This window comes from Miniopterus schreibersii, assembly GCF_964146895.1.
Source record: "Miniopterus schreibersii genome assembly, chromosome: 3".
Classification (NCBI taxonomy): Eukaryota; Metazoa; Chordata; class Mammalia; order Chiroptera; family Miniopteridae; genus Miniopterus; species Miniopterus schreibersii.
The window spans coordinates 98,873,519-98,893,269 of NC_138103.1; the positions used below are offsets into that span (position 1 = coordinate 98,873,519).

The 19,751-nt window shown below is 41.7% G+C and overlaps 1 protein-coding gene across 3 annotated transcripts in view; it reads right to left on the bottom strand.

Annotated features, from left to right (window-relative positions):
• The window catches only part of C6 (complement C6), a 48,197-nt gene extending 39,158 nt beyond the window's left edge, over positions 1-9,039 (bottom strand). Inside the window, exons 1-5 of one of the 3 annotated variants that reach the window (XM_081132869.1) lie at positions 8,864-8,988; positions 4,992-5,126; positions 3,918-4,076; positions 2,368-2,524; positions 1,004-1,148 (exon numbers count right to left, since the gene is read on the bottom strand). In XM_081132869.1, coding sequence (XP_080988995.1) covers positions 1,004-1,148; positions 2,368-2,524; positions 3,918-4,060 — 445 coding nt within the window. In that variant the 5' untranslated portion in view covers positions 4,061-4,076; positions 4,992-5,126; positions 8,864-8,988. Of the gene's footprint in view, positions 1-1,003; positions 1,149-2,367; positions 2,525-3,917; positions 4,077-4,991; positions 5,127-8,132; positions 8,538-8,863 lie in introns of those variants that run through there. The other 2 variants (XM_081132868.1, XM_081132870.1) reach the window with 2 other exon arrangements.
• Positions 9,040-19,751: the final 10,712 nt, after the last annotated feature.

Consider the following 19,751-nt stretch of genomic DNA (forward strand, 5'->3'; position numbering starts at 1 on the left):
TAATGCTAAGACCCAAAGCTGAGGAGCTGCAACATAGGCCTATGACCTGCAAAGCCTACAATATTTATCACCTGAGGTTTTACTGAAAAAGCTTGCTGAAATCTGATCTAGACTATTGGAAATGGTGAGCATTGAAGGGCTATTAATTAGTAAGACAAAAGATAGATTAAGTAGTATATTCAATATTTGATTGTGATCTGGTGAAACTTAACAAAATTTATAAATCTGAATGAGCATTGGACTTGAAGAGAATGTTGCCAGTGTTTAAATCGTTTTCAGTCTCTGCTTTTGGAATTACTTTTAGAGCCAATCAATGGACCACCCCAGAAAATGTGTCACACCATCTCTAATCATCGACTCATGACATAATATCTCAATATTAATATTCTTAGCTGAATAAACTATATGAAACTCTTTTAAATTTATTGCCCCTTCTCAATTGCTTATTCTGATTATAGATTTGTGCTTATTAATAGTTAACTTTTTTTTTTTAATAAATATATCTTTATTGATTTCAGAGAGAGGAAAGGAGAGGGAGAGAGAGATAGAAACGTCAATGATGAGAGAGTCATTGATCGGCTGCAGCCCGCAACTCGGGCATGTGCCCTGACCGGGAATCGAACCTCGATCACCTGGATCCTAAGGCCAATGCTTAACTGCTGAGCCACACCCGGCCAGGCTAATAGTTAACTTTTAAAAGTATCTGCCTCCCGCTCTTCTTTCCCTCCTCTCCGGCCCTCTCCCTGGTGCTTTATAGCAGGGTGGGGACCTGGCCACCAGTACTTGAGGAGAAGTGAATCGGGTGGGTGGGCAAGGGGCTGTAGCTGAAGGCTGTCATTTCACACGCGAACAGCTCAGGAGCCGGCAGCATAATCCCTCCACCTCCCACGCCTAAAACGCGGCGGGACTCCTCTGTCCAGCTTTGACTGGAGTCAGTTGGAATAACTTTAGGTTAGTCAAGTCACGTTTAGTGGCGGCTGAGCATTTTCCAAAAGTACATTACCGCTGTCGCAACGGAATTTATTCTTGCAGTCGATCTCTGTGATTTTGCAGAGCTTAGATGGAATGCATGGTTGAAAATTCACCAGGGGCTCCGTGCACTTTTCTCCTCCAAACTGACTGGGGCGCAAAATAGATCTGACCTTAAGCTGAAAGAAAAGGAGGGGAGATGCGTAAGTCTGAGGCAGGGTCAAAGCCAAGGTGTAGCTAAGGACTCTGGGCTTCTCAATCACGGTAGTGATGGTTATTATAGTGGTGCTTCCTGAATTAATGAATGATTTTGCTGATTCCATGATTGTGTGTCCTTAAGGAAGTTATCACCTCTCTGGGCCTCAGTTTCTATAGACTTCCAGCTCTAAAATCAAATGATTCTAAATTAAATCAAAATCTAATGCACAAATATTTACTGAGTGTCTCCTGAGTGCAGATTCTTCAGGGTGATAATAACAGCCCTTGTCTGTCTCGAAGCCAGTGTGACCTGAGTGATGAATGTGAAAGGATTTGGGAGTTCTTTTGCACAAGGAAGTCACCATGGAAACCAAGGTTGACACATTCTCTGTACTTTAAAGGATTTTAAATGGTAAGTAGCAGAACAGAGTCAGGGAAGGAAAGAAATATGACAGGATTAAAAGGTACTGACTTTGACGTCAGAAAAATTTGAGATCAGAATGCAGCTCCTACATGCATTAGTGGTGTATTCTTGAGCAAATTATTTAACTCCTAATGAGCCATAACTTCCTCATCTGTAAAATGGGTCGAAAACAACGATGTGGTGTGAAGTTTGAATAAGGGGCGCATGTAAAGTTTGGCTCAGAGAGTGGGTGCCTCACAGATGAGCTTCATTCTTTCCCCCCATGTGCGAGTGCTCAGCACCTGCCCTGAAGGGGTTCGCACGGGCAAAGCCCTTACAGGAATGAGCTTGAGGTGGGTAAATATTGCATCAGGAACAATAAACACACCAAAGGACTTTCCCAGGGGGAGAGGGAAGTAGGAGGAAGGTCGAGGAGTCAGGCTTTTGGTTAATGTTCCAAATTTCCGCCTAATTATGAACCTTGGACTGAAACCCTCCTTTTCTAGCACCTGCTTTTGCTTCCTGTGTTCTCAGAGGGCACAGAGCTGGGCAGTCGCCGTGTGGGTCCGGGGGGGCACAATTTCCCTTCAGTGGTCATACAACAGGGAAACATGGGAAATGAATCCCCCATGACTTCCAAAAAATTGCTAAGTGAAATTTCCCCTCAATGGAAGGTGGGAAAGTTTACTTTCAGAAATTGAAGAAATTCAGCATTTCTGTGATTTTTGAGCCTTTTAGGGACTCTGAGTCTTTTTATTGTGATCCAGATTTCCTGACTATGTCCATGCATCACCTACCTGTTTCTCAACGCAAGGGTCACAGTCTGACCATGGTCCATAATCTCCCAGGAGGCAGTTGACAGGACAAGCTTTCCAGTTACATTCTCTGATCTCCCTGAGGGTGCAAAGCTGCATGCAGGAGTTCTTCACGTAGTAATCATTTATTACTACTTGTCTGTGACGGTGAGAAAAAATCTGCTTAGAATGGGTATACTCACTGTGGCTCCAGCCCCCTAAGAAAAGCACCATGGAGTATTAACCACAAGGAATAAAAGCAAAGAAGGTTTTCATGAAAAATCAGCTAGGTTGGCCTAAATGCAGCCCTTGCTACTTCATGGAACTCAGGACCAGGTGCATAATTTATGGGGCCCAGTGCAAAATGAAAATGGAGGGTGGGTGGGTGGCTCTTATTAAAAAGTTAAGAATTTCATACAGTGATGATACATCATTAAGCCAGGCATGAAGCCCTTGTAAGTGTGGGGTCACTCCCTATGACACTGGCCCTGATGGAATTCCTGGAAGACGGTGGATGGGAAAGAAAGGGAGGGAGAAAGTTCTTGCAAACTGCTTAAAAGATGACAACACAAGGTGGTAAGTACCGCGATCGAAATGGAATCAGAGTGGTGAGGGGCCAGGGAGCCAAGGAGAAAGTGGCAGGAGAGATTCCTCTTGGAAAACTCATGGGAATTCTCCAGGAACAAAGGGAAGGGCGTGTGGAGGAAGGGCATGTGCAAAGGCCACGTGTGGAGGAGCGTGGCCTGTCCGTGGAGGAGCCTGTGGCGAGGGCTGGAGAAGCACACAGTGGGGAGGAACCGGATTTATTGCTGAACTTTGCTTGGTGGGGGGGGAGAGCTCCCGAGGGTCTCTTCAGTAGAACAGTATTATAAACAAATCTGTTCTCACATACTTAGTGGCTGGCTCCTTGGGGAAGTCAATCGGTTGTTTTAATGAGACTCACTACATATGCAAAAATAGTTTCCTGAAATAAGTTTCTAAAAAGTGCTGTGATAGCCAAAACATACTAAACATATGCCTTTCTCCCCCAAGTCATGTGAGCATCTCCATGGAACAGAAACACCTAACAGATTTTTTAAAACTGCTGGGGCCTAGTCGTCTGAATTGGTGGAAAGACTAAATGTTGCGCAGTTTTCCTGCTTCTCGCACATGCCGACAATCAAGCTAATAGTCAGCCATGCTGCTCAGTGGAAGTCCTGTTAGGCTCTGTTTAATGAGTAGAAAATGCTCTATAATTAACTCACTCGCTGGTGGCAAGCAGTTATATGATGACTGAATAAAAAGCTTGAGTAGTGATACTAAGTAAAGAGTCAACTGAAAAAATTGCACAGATTCTTAATTAAATTTCTTTGAAACTCCTCAATTTTATGGAAGAACAAAAGCAGACTTCCATTCAACTTTCCATGGAAAAGACCTCAAGCTCCGTGCAAGTTCATGAGTCCTTATTTTGAGATACATTGTTTTTCCCATTGCCTAGTTGGCACTTTTGATATTTCTCAGTGAGTCCTTCCCAGGGCACACAGAAAAGCTGTACGGCTCACACCCACACCCACCGGTATCTGCTCTGGGTTCCCGTGTCGCAGGTTTTTGAGCAGCTGGACCACTCAGTCCATGGGTAATGGTCGCAGAAACAGGCTCTGCTCTCGCCCATCAGCGCGCTCAGCAGGATGAAACCCAAGACCGAGCGTCGGGCCATGCTCGGGGCCTCCGGCCTGCAGAGGAACCACACAGTGGGTATGAAAGGCTTGGCGGGCGAAAGCTTTACAAATGCTTCTCAGAGACTGGATGTCATCTTAGAAAACATCTGCCCCCCCCCCTTCCTTGAGGCAAGTTAACAGCTATGAATTTACACATTCAGGATTAGAAATTCTATTTTGAAAGATTTTTAGGGCACGTATTCCTGTGGTCACAACCCGCAGTATGAGGAAGTCTCTCTGACCTGTTAGTGAGAGGCTAGAAGACAAAGTGTGCAGTGAATATCTGGGACCCATTTCATTCCAAAATGGGAATCCTTATAAACCTTACCCTTTTCTAAATAACTGCTCATTTTGTGTGGGCGGGACCCTCAGGTACGTCCCAGGTTTTCCTATTTTTCTGGGTCTGGGGAATGAGTTAGGACCACTCTGCTGGATGCTCCATTCAGTGTCCTGACATCCTGGAAACCTGCCAAAGCAGCTCCCCCAAAACAAAAACCTCATAGACACAGACATAGAACAGTGATGAGCAGAGGGAAGGGGGGTTGGAGGAGGTAGGAGAGGGTAAGGGGGGACAAACGGCGATGGACGGAGACTTGGCTGGGTGGCGAACACACAGTACACTGTACAGGGGATGTGTTCCAGAACTGAACACCTGAGACCTATAACATTTTATTAACCAAGGTCACCCCAATTAATTAAATAAAATATCCAGAGATATTAGAGAGAGTTCACTGTCCGACTACTTCAATCATGGAAGTTAGGGCTGGGGTAAGCCTTTGAAACCTGCAGCCTCAGCTCACTCATTCTATGGGCGATGAAAGTGGGGATTGTAGGGGCGCATTCACATGGAGGCTACGTGCCCAGTAAGAGCCCAAGGCCCCTCATTCCTAGATGGGGTGCATCCCTCACTGAAGCTGTAGTAACACTAACGATTGTGTTAGCTGGAGAGCCTTTCGAGGCTGGGAGCTCTTCCACGCAGACGGCAAGAGGACTGATCCAGATGCGGCAGAATGCGGGAAAGCTGTGACCAGCGGCGGCCACCGCGTGCTGAGGAGCCTTGAGCATCTGTGAATTATTGAAAGGAATTTGCAAAGCCATCTCTGCCCCCCAATATTGCCATTTTGATCTTTATATCTCTAACAAAGCATGCAACATGATTAAATATATAGAGAAAATACTGCTGTAATTAATATAGTAACTTTCATTTAAAGAAGTAAAATTCCCTTTACCTAATTTCTCTGCCTCAGTTTCATTATCTGTAAAATAGGAATCATACTTTTATCTTCTTCATAAGACTTTTGTTAGGATTCAGTAAGAAAATTCATGTAAAGTGCTTGAAACAGTCCTCGGCATAGGATCATCGCTCAGTATTAGCTTTTAAAATTAGTAATAACACTTAAGAGTACTGCAAATTTAACCGTAGCTGTTGATCACGCATTTTTCAAAATTAAAGGCTCTGTGAATTACAGCAAGGGCCTGTGAAGATCAAAATATGTTTTGATATTAAATACTCAAACTGATTTAGACATATGGTTTGTTTTTAACCCCAATTTTTGAAAATTTAATTTACTGGGGAGACATTGGTTTGCGAAACCATAGAGGTGTCAAGTGTACGACTCAACAGAACATCGTTTGCTCTCTGCATCGTGTGCCCACTGCCCCAAGCGAAGTCTCTGCCGTACCCCGGTCCCCCTCGCCCACCTCCACCTGTCGCCCACACCCTTTTCCTCTTTCGACAGACATATGGTTTTAGTTACTTCTCAGTTTACAAATAAAATTAGAGCCCTGACCATCTTACTGGAAATTGTGGTCTCCCACCAGTGTTTCCTACCCCCTTTCACTGCCTAACTTTTCTGTTGTACATCCCTTTCTATATGTAAATTACTTTTTAAATTTAAATAAATATTTCCTCTGCCCTTTCTCCTTCCCTAGACTGTAGACACTGTGGAGGTTAATTTTTTTTGGCCTGTTTTGTTCATTTTGGCATTTGGCAGAGTGAGAGCAAGCATACTATAGAACAATAAATACTGTTAAATTGATTGAATAGAAGAAACAGCCTCCAAATGGGTTTTAATGAAACCTGAATAATGTAATTTGAGTCCGTAATTACAGAAGCTTCTGTAATACTCCTCAGTATTTCTGCCAGATTGAGGATATTTCATAGACTTTAGAAACGAACTTGTCTCTTCGATTGTCATTCATTGTTTTAGCAAGAGTGATAATCTGGTTAATCTCTAGTTTGTTGTAAGAGTTGATGGAAATAAAAAAAAACTAGAACTCTTGAGATTCAGATTTATTTTTAAATACTTATCATTTATTTAGTTAGTCCACCTCTTATATATATATGTGTGCATGTTCTTTACATACACAAAAAAGAGAACGTCTGATGTATACTCCTCTGCACATTGCTTTTTTCACTCCATAAAATACTTTGAACATATTCTCATACGAATACATGCATATCTGCTTAATTCCTTTTAATGGCTACATAGTTTTATACCACATGGATGTATTATATTAGATTGAACCATTTTCTTAATTGTGGCCATTTAGTTTATACACACACAGCAACAAACCCCTTTGTAATATATCTTAGTACACTTTTGTAGCACATCCATGGGGTCAACAGTTGTATTCTTAGCAATAAAACAGCTCAAACGATACGTAAATTTAAAATTTTGCTAGATATTGCCAAATTGCCCACTGAAACATGGCTCCTTCAAGTGTCTCAGAGGGTGAGTTTCTGCTTTTAATGTGGTTATTTCACATTTTAGTTGTGATGAAGAATACTTCAGTAAAAAAAAAAAAAAATGGGGTTCACCATTTTATAAATTTCTGTTCAAGTCAAAAGCTTGAGATCAGATATAAAAATTGTTTCTCAAAAATGAAAGCATGTCTTCCTAATAAATCACTAAGCTTTTTGAACTTTCCTATAAGCTCAGAGAAGAATACTGGAATAAAAGCCACCAAATTCATTGACAGATGACTGAAGTATGTCCTTCAATTTACTGCTAGGCACTGAGTGAGAAAGAGAATTCGTTGTCAGTGTCTGGGGAGAGGAGACGGGGACCCAAGATGCTTCCCATGTTTTTTATCCAACTCACAGATAAGCTGCTCCAGTACCAGGCTTTCAATCATTAAGCTGATCGCTGCACTTGCTGCCAGTTTTAGTTCAGGGTAAAGAACACACCTCTCCTGGGTTTCCTGTGCGGCGCGGGAACATGGGACGGTGGGATCAGGCTGTTCAGACAGACTAGGCTGTGAGCGGACACAATGGTGTGAGGCCTAAACAGCAGACCCGGGCCCCGGGTTGGGTGGTCTTTTTAAAGGCCCGTGGGAGCTGAGGTTTCTGAACAATTGAAGTTCCCTTGTCTAACCTCGAGACAGATCCCCAGCCCATCCCCAGCCCATCCCCAAATTTGGATCCTCTTATCCAGGACTGCTTCAACGGGGAAACTGAAACAGAGGGTTTGGCTGTTGTTGCTGTTGCTTGTTTATTTGTTTTTCTTAGTAGATTTTGAAGAAAGGGATTTCTTCCAGAATAATTCTCTCAAGTTTAGAAAGAACAAATTCTCGAAGCATTCTGTGTGGTCAGCATGTGATCGGGAGAAGTTGACTTACAAGAGGTTGCCAATTCTCAGTTCTCAGCAGACACACTATCTGTTTTAACTTCCCAAAGCTGGTAAAGTAGAGGTGGATTTTCTTTCAGTTATCATAAAAAACTGCAAGAACAGAACCCTTAAAAATATTCTGATTTCCTTTTTGGCTCTAACTGTTCTGAGGCAATTTAGAAACTGCTCTAAATTAAGACGGCACGTCAAAGCTTCTTATTTGAGGAGATGCTCATAAAAGAGCTAATGGGTAGCATCTCCTTTATAACATTTCGTTGTTATGAAGAGAAATTGTTTTATGTTAAAAAGATAATTTTCATTCAAATAAAGGTAATTATTTCACTAAGTTTTTAAAATTCATGGCCCAGCATATAATATCAAATGGTTCCTTATTTGTTAATTTTCAACATCTCTAGGCATTTGGGGGATATCTAAAATTATTTGAGGATATTTTACCTACCCATTACCATGCGATTTTCATACAAACATGGAACCAAGGAATGCTCAGTGGCACAGGGAGACAGTGAAGAAAAATCTTCCCTGGGGGGCCGTGGAGGATGGCACCTGTTCTGCAGGTTTCTTGTAAGTAGCATCCGCTCTTGAACTCCAAACATCTGTGATCCCGTGGAGCCGCTGGAGGTGGCTTTGTGAGCGTTGAGAGAGTTTAGTGCAGAGTGAAGTCCACCTGGTTTTGACCTGCTACCCTCCCTTGACCGAGTTGTCTGTAGGCAGCTCAGCGCATCTGATCAAGCAGCTTCAGAGGATGATCTCGTTTGCTCTCAAGCACAGGTTCTTCCTTTCTTTTGCCATGTGAACTTCTCAAATCTCTTATTTCTTATTTTTTTGCTTCTGAGCATGCCCCAGGGCTCAAGAAATGCTATTTACCATTGCTAGTGCAGACTGGGGAGCCCGGGCACAGGACTGGTCTTTCTGCTAAAGGATATGTTTGCTTTACTTTTAATCGTAAACAACAAGGTAGCTTTCTGGAAGAAAATTTCTTTACGACATGAACCTTTGGGTCTTTTGAGATTCGAGCAAAGTAGTTTTTGCTTATTTTTTTTTTAAAAAAAGACAAAGAAATGACTATACTCTGAGTTATGTTATTTTTACACAAGAAAGGATAAGTTTGTTGGAAACACAATCCACAATTTTGAAATATTAAGATTACAAATGAAATCATATATCACTCACCTTTAAACAGAGTTTGTGGTGTCCAGGGAGCCAATCTAAAAATGCTGGAGGAAACAATAGGTGCTCACAATAAAAAGGGTTTAAATGATAACCCAAACCAGGCTTTCCCGCCTATTGCTGGCTTATGCAAGGCAGCGCTGCCATATCTGAGACCTAACACTCCTACAGTGTGTTATGCAAACATTTAGTGGAGACTCTGGACTTTGCAAACAATTGCTTCAATCACAGCTACCTGGAAACTCTTAAGGGTGAGATATTCCACAGGAACTTGAATTTTCAATGATTTTCCCATTTAAGGGATATTGCAAAACGTATTGCTACTGCAGAGAAAAGAAATCTCTGACCCTATTTGATTTTTTAAACTCTTTAGAATAAATTGCTTAAAATTGCCTTCCTTTTAGGAATGTTCATTTAATTGAAATATGTATAGATTCTTGCTTTTTTCTGATTATAGAATATTTATTGAGGGGGATTTAGAAAATATGAAAAAGGGTGAGGAAAATTAAAATCATTTTGCATAACAAGACAAAACCACTGTTAATATTTGGAATAAATACTTCTGGCCATGTAATGTGCAGTGTATGTGTCTCTCTAAGTGTACACACGAACATGCATACCTATATAATTTTTAAATGCCATCACACACTTTAAAAAATATTTAAATGTGCAGGATTAACCCCATCCCACAGTTTATAAAACCAGATCATCATTGGCCTGTGCAAAACCTTCATTTTTATTTCATTTCACTATTTACCCCCAAGATCCTGTCTCGTTTCTTTCCCCAGATTAGTTACATGTGTTAATGTATCTGATGTCTGTCCTCACATATGATTATTTGACGTGTGCGTGTCCTTCAAAAACACAAGGTCTCATTTTCCATGTGTATTTTTTGTGACTTACAGAAATGGTATTTGGCTGAAGGTTTGCTTTGATTTCTTAGTGTCTTCATTTAACATTATTCTCCAGGGCCTCCCTGGGGTAAATCCACTGCAGCCCAGACGCTCGTGTGCCAGCCACGCTCCACTCACCCGCCTCCCGTGAGCAAGCTCCCTGCCGTGGGAAACACAGTGTTAGCCTGTGAGCAAAAGTCCAAAGACTTCAGGGGGCTCTTTAGGAACCTGTGCACCTTCCCCTCTCACTCGGGCCTGTGGGGCCTCTCAGAGCCAGTGCTTCCTCGCCTTTGCTGTTAGCCAACCGACTGACGCTATGTGCTGTCTCAAGCTTGCTTAAATAGCCTGTCTGTGATCAACAGTGACCTTCAGCATCCTTTCGTTCTTGCCCGACATTCTAATTTTCTATCTGTAAATGAAGAACTCATATTTCCTAATTACTTTTCTACTGTATTTCTTTGCTTTGCCGCCTGATTTTCAGGTATGCCCCATACGTTCTAGATACTAATGCCTTAGAAGTTTTAGATATTGCAGATTTCTTCTCTCACCCATGTGTTAATTTTATCTATGGTGCCTTTGATCGAAGAGAGAAATCTTCATTTTAGTGTAGTCTACTATGTTTATTTTCCCCTGATAGTTTTTGCTTTGGCTACTTTTCCTTTTGCTTATGAAATTATTTTGTTTAAGAAAGCATAGTTCCGTATTTTATATAGTGTTCTTTAATCCTCGGCTGTTACACTGTGTTTTGTAAATGGTGTGAGGCGGAATAAAGTAAATAAAGCAACCCCCCCAAACATCATTTAATAGATGCAGAAAAGCAGGATGAAAGTCAGGAGGAATCAAGGGAGCCTAAAGAGAGCTGTTAAGCAATGTGGGCTAGGAGGGCAGAGAAGTGAGGAGGCTGTGGGCTGTGGCACAGGAAAAACACGGGTGGAGAGAGTGCAAGGTGGTGTGGAGGCATTTTCCAGATGGAGTGCAAATGTCTGTGATCCGAATACTAGAGGTGACCTTGTATCAACTGAGAGCCTAGCATCTTTCAGTGATGCCTGTTTGGGTACCCACCTTGGGTCCTATGAACGATTAAATAACAGATCCACTCAGGGCCCTTTTCTGGAGTAGGGTTTGGCAAACTACAGCCAGCTACCTGTTTTGTGAATAAAGTTACACAATGTCATTGTCTCTGGTTGCTTTTGTATTACAACAGTAGAGTTACGTAGTTGCGACAGAGACTGTATGGCCTGCCAAGCCAAAAATATTTACTCTCTGGCCTTTCACAGGAAAAGTTTTCCGAACCCTGCAACTTAGAGGGGAGATTTCAGGTCTGATCAATGTAACCACAGTGTCCAGTTCCAGGAGGTAGTAGTCTTGCTTGGGACAGATGAATGGGTGATTGTTTCAGAGCTAGGAGTCGAATGCCGTGTGCAGTTTGGCTCAGGTATGCCTCTGTGCAAGAATATGAGTGCTCTCTAAGCAATATCTGCATGTGTGCCACTGACAAAGAAAGCATGCTACCAAGTTTGCCAGCTGAGCTGTTTCAGCAACTACAGGGCCTTCTACACTGTAGGCTGGTGACATGGAATGCCATTTTCACACAAAATGCTCCATATTTTCATAATGTAGAAAGCTGCTCATGAGCTTTCATGTAGACTGACCAGTAGAAAAAGCCTTTAATTGCAAAGGAACAGAAGGGTGTAGGAGGTGATCAGAGCCGGGACATGGAAAGTTAAGATGGAGCAATTATAATCTTTCCAGAAGGAGAATATGTATTCTGTTCAAAATCATTATTCCTCTCTTAATGATGATAGATTTATAGCCAAATGGTATTTTCTGCCAAGAAAATAACTCTAAACATAAGATAATGAACAGTGGAAGCTGCTGATTACCTGAAGGCTTTTTCATATGCTAAGCATTCCGATGCCAACTGATCATTAGAGCAAAAATACTCTACTTCTCATTAGAGCCAAGGCTAATGACCCCATCTATTTTACACGTCCTTTAGATGTGCTCTGTCAATGTGTGAATAGATCGAGTGAAATTGCAAATTGAATTATTCCTTGGAGGAAATAGAAGTTCCATTGGACTTCATAAAGCACACCACTTCCTGTTGATAAATTTTCTTTTTTTGCTTACGATACTTCACATATTACTGACAAATGATCTTTAACTGAGATACATTTTGTGATTTTCAAATAGTTGCAATTTCAAACAGTTTCAAAAGAGATATCGAAACACCCTCACAGTGGTGTGATATGGCACTGCTCGATCAGAATGAGCCCGACCCCATTTGTCCAAGTCACGTGTCCCCGCTGACGTCAGCCCAGAGCTCTGGCCACAGTTAAGTGAATGGGGCATAGTTCCTGCTTTCTTTGAGCTACATGCAACCAATAGCAATTGTAGAAATGAATAAATCAGTTAAATATTGACTAAAAATGATTTATTCTATCTCCTAGGACAGGGTGCAAAGTGGAAGGTAGAAATTGTGCTTCCAAATCAGGGCAGCTTCTTGGAAGTCGGTCATGGAAGATCAGTGTATAGGATGGAAAGTGGAAATAGTCATGGAAGATCAGCTATAAGACGGAAGGAAAGAGGTTGGGAGAGGAAGGTCATCTCAAGTTCAGGGGTGGCCGTTGGAGAGCTTGGAGTGGGCTGTAGTGAGCACTGTTGATTTTCTGGGTTGTGAACAGCTAACAAATGAGGCAATAAATCAATAAAGGCAGATGGGAGGTCCTTGAGAGTGGTCTGGCAAAGCACTTGGGGCGAAAGCGTTTATTCTGAGTTCTGAGGCTGTGGGAAACGACCGCAAAGCTAACGACAGCAGTGATTTGACCCACTGGGCAAAGGGCAATACCCGGCGCATGGAGCAAAGGAGGGAACAGGTCCAGGTCAGATACCTTTGGGGCATGGCTAGGTTTGTGGCTGCGTGGCAAAGGGAGTGCTGTGTTGAGCACAAAAACAAGTCCACGTTTTGACAACAGAGTACAAGGCAGTGAGACTTGGCTCACACAAATAAATATCCATTTTTTCCAAGTTCTTTGAGATGGAAGTTTTATCAGTCAAATGCTTGGAAGCCTGACAAGAGCGTTAACAGCACATGCCCAGTGTATTGAATCCAGCCGTGGAAGACAGCGGTTCCCAGTCATCGTCCACACACCGCCAGGCCTGTGGCCAAAGCAGAGAGAAAAATGAGGGAAACCGAACAAATGGAGGTGTTCGGCGAGGTCACGTTTTAAAGTAATCAAACTCTGAGGAACAGCTATATTTCCTATAAACAATGGCGAAATAGTCTTACAGTTAATGAAAAACGCAACTTCTGTTGACATGGACCAAAAGTTTCTTGATTTCTTGACATGTTTTTTAAACATTTGCAAAAATGGGGTTGATTATTTCACTGTGTTTATCTTTTTATGACTTGATAAAAAGCCTCCTTTTTCTTATAAATCTATAAAAATTTTATCTTAAGAGAGTTCATAAATTCAAACTATTTCCCAGTCCACCCTTAATTTGGAATTATTTTGAAAGCCTATTTCCAGGTTCATTTTCAAAAGATTCATAGAGGACCCCCTATTGGTGAAGGAATTGATTAAACCCTTAACATAATTGTGACTAAAACAGTTATGATCCTTGTTCTCACGAACTTACTTATGGTATATTAGATAAAAGTGATATAAAACAAATAAACACCCCCCAAAAGGATATAATCTCTTAAAGTATATAATCTTTTAAGTAATAACTCTAGAAGTGTCTAATAAAATATGGCAAATACCATAAAAATCACCGAGTGTTATGAGAAAGTATAAAGAATATGGAATTTAGATTTGGGGGTCGGGAAGGGATGGAGGACAAGCACTTGAGCAGAGATTTTATTTTTATTTTATTTCCTCACTTTTCGTTTTTCGTTTTAATTCCGTGTGTCGGGTGGCACTGGTTCAGAAAGTCATACGGGTTGCGGGTGCCCGGCTGTAAGCGCAGCGTGTGCCCACCGCCTTGCACACGGCACAGTGCACACAGGCAATTATTCCGTTGTAACGGGCCATCCTTTCCTGCTGAGGGACACGGGCTGTCCCCTGTCCCCGCTGTCGTGAATGATGCTGCGGCGAACGTGGGAGCGCAGGTATCTCTCAGGCGGCTGCTTTCATTCCCTCCAACTCTACACCCGGGAATGACCGGTGGGCACAGGCCGTCCAGTTTTAATTTGGGGGGGAGCCTCACGTGGCCTTTCGCAGTGGCCGCCCCAGTTTGCAGTCCCAGCAGCAGCGCCTCCTCCACCCCCTGGCCAGCTCACTGTTTTAGGACCGTCGCTCCAGCAGGCTGGGGCTGATGGCCCGCTGTGGTCTCAGTTTCCCTTTTCCTCGCCATCAGTGGCCTCGGGCGCCTTCCCAGGCACTGCCGGCTGTGAGCACAGCCCTGGTTTTCGTGCAGGTAAAGCGCCGTTAGCAAAGGAGAGTCCAGGCCTGGGTGCTTCGGGATGATCCCCGGGAAAGCCAAACCGAAATGGCCAGCGGGGATCAGAGGCCTGCTGCTCCCTAGTGGCGCTTGCTTGGCTGCGTGTCTTGCTGCATCCAGCATTCCGTGGCCCGTGGCCGGCCAGACCACGGTGGTGCCTATTTCCCTCAACAGGCCTGCTGATGTTTTGAGTGGAATTAGTAAAAAGGCCTTTTTACAAACTAGGTTTTTCAAAGAGGGCAAGGATATAATACACATTCTTGGCAGTTTAATTTGAATATTTTATTAAAATGTTTTCTTTATTTTATCAATCTATTTACATAATTAAAAAATAGAAACAAAAGTCTTAAATGACAAACCAAAGCCCTTACTTCACCTTTCGCACGTCTCCAGCCTCCTCTCTAGCACCAGGCCGGGCTTTTTGTTTTGCCTTGTTTCTATCTCCGTCTTTCTTAGCACTGGTACCTCTATAACTCCATTTATCCTGATTTCAAGTCTTTATGCTACAGTTGTCATGTAAACCCCATGATATACTTTCTATTTGCTTTAAACTATGCATTTACAACAGGGAGAACTTCACCCTCACAAGAATTACAACTGGCTCTTGGTGGGGTGGTGAGAAAGTCTTAGGTCTTACAGTAGCCTGTGGTCCCACAAAGATTGGCCCTACCCAACAGAAACTTATTCCTAAGAATTTCATTGCTTTTGTTGGTTTTCGTGCCTATCACACGGGCAACATTGATAGTGAGTTCATGGAAGATAGACATAATGTATACAGGATCAGTGCTAAATAACCCTGGTGGGTAGATGGCCTCTTTCTTTTGATTATTTGTTCTATTTTGAGTCAAGAGGTGGCCTCCTCGCGTCCACTGGCTGCTTTTGGCTGCCTCATATTGTTTGCTGGATCCTCAGTGTTTTTGTTTGTGACTTAGACTTTGAGAATCATATAAAAATTGTTTATATTTTATTATTCAGTTCTATAAAAATGATTCAACCCAACATGTCGTGTTGAAAAAAATGCTGACTATATTTAAATGAACATCTAACAGCTATTTATTTTCTCATATCAACCAAAAATTAAAAATTAAGTTCATTAAAAATAATTTTAAAGAAATTTAACGTTTAAATTACATTACTTTTTCAACAATTAATAGTTTCATAACCTTTTCTTACTGTTTATTATGTATGTTGCTAATTTGCTATTAATTTTATAAATTATAATTTACAGAACTAAATAATTACATGAAAATTTACTTAGCAATAATCATGTAGTTATAAAGTTCAGTTACTTACTAAGAGCCTTTTCATTTTTTAATTTAACTCTTAACTTATAAAAGTTGAGTCATTCTGAACACTGCGTTAAAGAAAAATAAACAATATATTTTTTCTTTTCATGTATAAAGCCCAGATAGACATACAAAATAGGCACACATATCCAATATATCTTAAATATTAAAATTTTATTTGGGGAGGGGAATGAGTGATTAGGGGAGAAAAATCTAAAAAAACTTCCTAGGGGGGTGATAATGAAAAAAAGGTTGGGGAAATAATTTAAACCATCATATGTATTTCAGAGAATTTAAGACAAAGAAATTGTTCATTTTTATGTATGTCACATATTTGTCACTTCTGATGTTCTTCAGTCCATGTGTAAGATCTGTTTTTCCAAGAGTCACTTGCTGGGAAAAAGGGGGGAGGCGTTGCTTATCTTGAGAGAGGTGGCCTGGTGCCTGGAAGTCCTTTGCCTGCACCGGGGTCTGCAGATGAAAACTGACCCTCTTGTCTTTGGTGTTCACCTCTATGTCCCTTTTAGCATGTGGCTTCCTCTGCTCTAAGTCACGTACTGTTCTTCCATCTGCTTTCCGTTTTCCAAAAGTTAAAATATATAGTATGTATGCTGATATCTCCTCTATTCCCCTTGTCCTTTTTGGATTTACAACATTTTAGTTCTTTCCTATTATAATGAGAGATTGACGAAATTGCTTCATGTGACCAGGTGCTTTGTTCAATAGAAATTCATGCAGCCTTTTTAAATGGGAATAAATTCAACCTCTTACCCATAGTCATTTCATTAGATACTTTCCCTATTATTTCCCCCCATCTTTAGAAACACGAGCATGCATAAATCCTTTTGATATCCTATTGTAAATTGTGCTTTTCAATCTGTTTAGATCACAGGTACAAAGAATATCATTCACGAGAATGTGAGGGAGAGATGTACATTCAGCTTGAAGCTGAACTTGCCTCAGGTGCTATTGTGATAAACAAAAGCTTTGGTTCTCATGATTTCTCCTATCGCTGACACTTAGGAATTAATAGGTATTGTTACCCCAAAGGGTACTTGGGAGATGCGTGTCAGAAGAGGCAAGAGAACAAATGGAGCAGCAGCGAATTAGTCATAAAACTGGGATGAATTCATTATTCTGCAAGGACTAGATGGTTGAACGAAACTGTGCTTGAACAAAAGGGCCTTTTCCCTGCTCTTTTTCTCCAGTGATCTGAGAGGAGACCAGAGGGGAACAATTACCCAACAGGCTGGGTGGATGAGCGATCCCAGAGGCCAAGTCACCGTGCGAAACTCTCAACACGGCATGGACATGGTACCTTCGGAGCCTAGCCCTACCCTTTGGGAAAAGAGAGCTCAGATACCTTCTCTTGACACCAGAGAATATGCCTCATTGACCTTTTGTGTGATTGTGTTGGCTCAGTTTTTCTAATAGGTACGTTGAAGCAGTTTATTTGAATTAAAACAAACTAAGAGCGTTCTCTTAGGCTTAGACGAATGGATGACAACAAAGATGATTTTCTTTTTAGGTTTAGGTGTCTGCACTGTAGGACTGTCATGATTTTATTAAATGCCTTTATTAGCTAAATCATGAGACAATCACATTCAAATAAAAATGGGAAGGTTTTATAATGTTACAGGGAAAACTTCAGACTGGAAGGCCGATCAGCCCCTTTCCACAGGTTAGACCTCGGGGCCCAGTCTCTTAGGTGCTCCAGTGCTGTAGCTCAGTGGTAATACCGCTGAACCCAGATGGCTGTTGTGAGGCTTGTTTAGGATAATGTCAGTTTTCTAACATAAAACTAAACTACAGTTCAACTCACTGTAACATAACAGCTGAAACTCAGGCCCACGTCAAAAAATTTTTTTATTACCCACTTTGTTTTTCAGCAAGAGTTCAAAAAGTTGAGGACAGAGAAATACACAACTAAAACTCAACTTTACTATAAAAGTTTACGAAAATAGTTTAGAAAGCTCAGGAGGGATCTCTTTGTAGAAAACAGGTTTCAAAGCTGGAGACTTGTTGAAAGTAATTGTATCTACATGTACACAATGAGATTAACCAAGATGTCTATGGATTTTAGCTCAGTAATAAAGAAATGAACTCTGGGTCCCAATCACAGATGAGAAATTACAGCCTAAAAGCTTAATTAAAAATAACGTGATAAATTGGTGTTGCCTTTAGGGGATATTGCTCTAATGGACTCGAAAGAATTATTTCCTCAACTTAAAAATCATTATATTCAAGCATTTGATGAGCATAAAGGGTTGACTACAGAAATGTTTAGTTGGCCAACGATGAACCAAATATATAACTTATTTCACCCTCTGTCCCTTCATCTATGTGTGGGTTTCTAAAGCCTCTAAGCTTATTCCACATCGATGTAAACTAATCGATGTAAACATATCAATGTCTGGGCTTTCATTTCAAACCCTATTTTTCAGGTCTAATGCTACTAAACCTCCACAGTTGTCCCCATGTTGAGCACTTGAAATTACAGGCAATCTTTTGTTCTCTGAGACAATAGCACTATTTTTCTACAGTAAGATTTAAACCATTTCCAGCACATCGCCACCTTACATAAAACCATCAGCTCCCTTGACACAGCTGCTGAGAATTTAAATTGCCAATTGCTTACAGGAGATGTTAACTATAATTTTTGAAAGAGGGAGACTTTTGTGTTCTAATAATTCATTTTATTGGCTGAGCTGCACAGCAAAAGAAGAGAGAAGAGAAGGGGGAAGGAGACCCATCCCAGTTTCCTGGTGTCTCCCCGTAGGAGGTACCTCCTAGGAATGGGGCGCCATCAGCTCTGACCTGGTGCCGGCAGCGTTAGGATGCAACAGTCCTTCCTTAAGCCAGGGTGCCTTGTACCCGTTGAGGGTTTCCTGGAATCTCTGGCCTGCACTCGCTAAATGCCTGGGGCTGTCCCCAGTCATGACAACCCCAGACCTCCTCCCCTCATTTCCAAATGTCCTCGAGGCAGCAAACCACCTCCAGCTGGCAACCTAAACCTCAGAGCAGGAAGACTCATTCATTTTATAATGGATCTGTTTACTATCCATGTACAGATAATGACTTCTAGATTATTCACAAATTATAGCCGAAGTTTCCTATCATGCAATTTTTTTCAAAAGTAATTCAGGCCCACATTTCGTTTCTATTCCACCACAAACTTAATGCATGCTCTAAAACTCAAGTATCTATGAAATCCTCAGTCTGGGCAAATGAAGTGGGTAGCTGGTGGTGACCTGAGCTGGCACACGCACAGACAGCTATGTGATTCAGGCACGTCACTGGGCAGCGAAAGGACACACGGCAAAGTGCTGAGAAACTGAGTTTGAATCATGAAACATCAAATCTCAACCATACTTTGAGTCCCAGAATTCCTTACTTACATGAAACAATAACCTCACAACTTCTCTAGTCTCAAACACTAGTCTTTTTTTAAAAAAAAACATGTTTTTATTGATTTCAGAGAGAGGAAGGGAGAGGGAGAGAGAGAGAAACATCAATGATGAGAGAGTCATTGATCGGCTGCCTCCTGCACGCCTCCTACGGGGGATCGAGCCCACAACCCGGGCATGTGCCCTGACCGGGAATCGAGCTATGATCGATTCCCAGATCATAGGGCGATGCTCAACCACTGAGCCATGCTGGCCAGGCTCAAACACTAGTCTTAAAGGTGAACACTAAGTAGGAAGAACAGAATTAATAAATGAAAACATTAACCAGTGAGACTTGACAAGGTTGCACTTCAATTAGTAACAACAACACACTACACAAAGGTTTGCTTCCCAGATGCATAAATGACTCCCCAGCCACCCACCCTGACCTTGTCACCTACCAATCACATATTATAAAGGATGCTTTGTAGTAATAAACATGGTCTGTGCAACTGAGCCAACTTTCATCTAGAAATCTTTTTTAAACCAGCCGTTCCAAGAAAGACTAACCTCACATGCATGCTCACCAACGAAGGAAAGAAAATAATAAAAAAGCTGAAAACTTACCTGTGACTGGAAGAAATAGCAGCAGACACTTCGGCACGTCGGCCATGCCGAGTAACTAAGCCCACGCACACTCTCCCGGGGCTCTCAGCAGGAACCTCAGCATGTACTGACCGAGCGAGGGCAGAAGGTTTCTCTTCAAAGGCATTCTAGTTTTTAAGACTCAGTTTCAGAATAAAATTGAATATGTGTTAAGCTGAAGATAACAGTAAGAGAGACACAAATAGGTATTTTAGGGAGAAGTTTCTGTATATTCTAA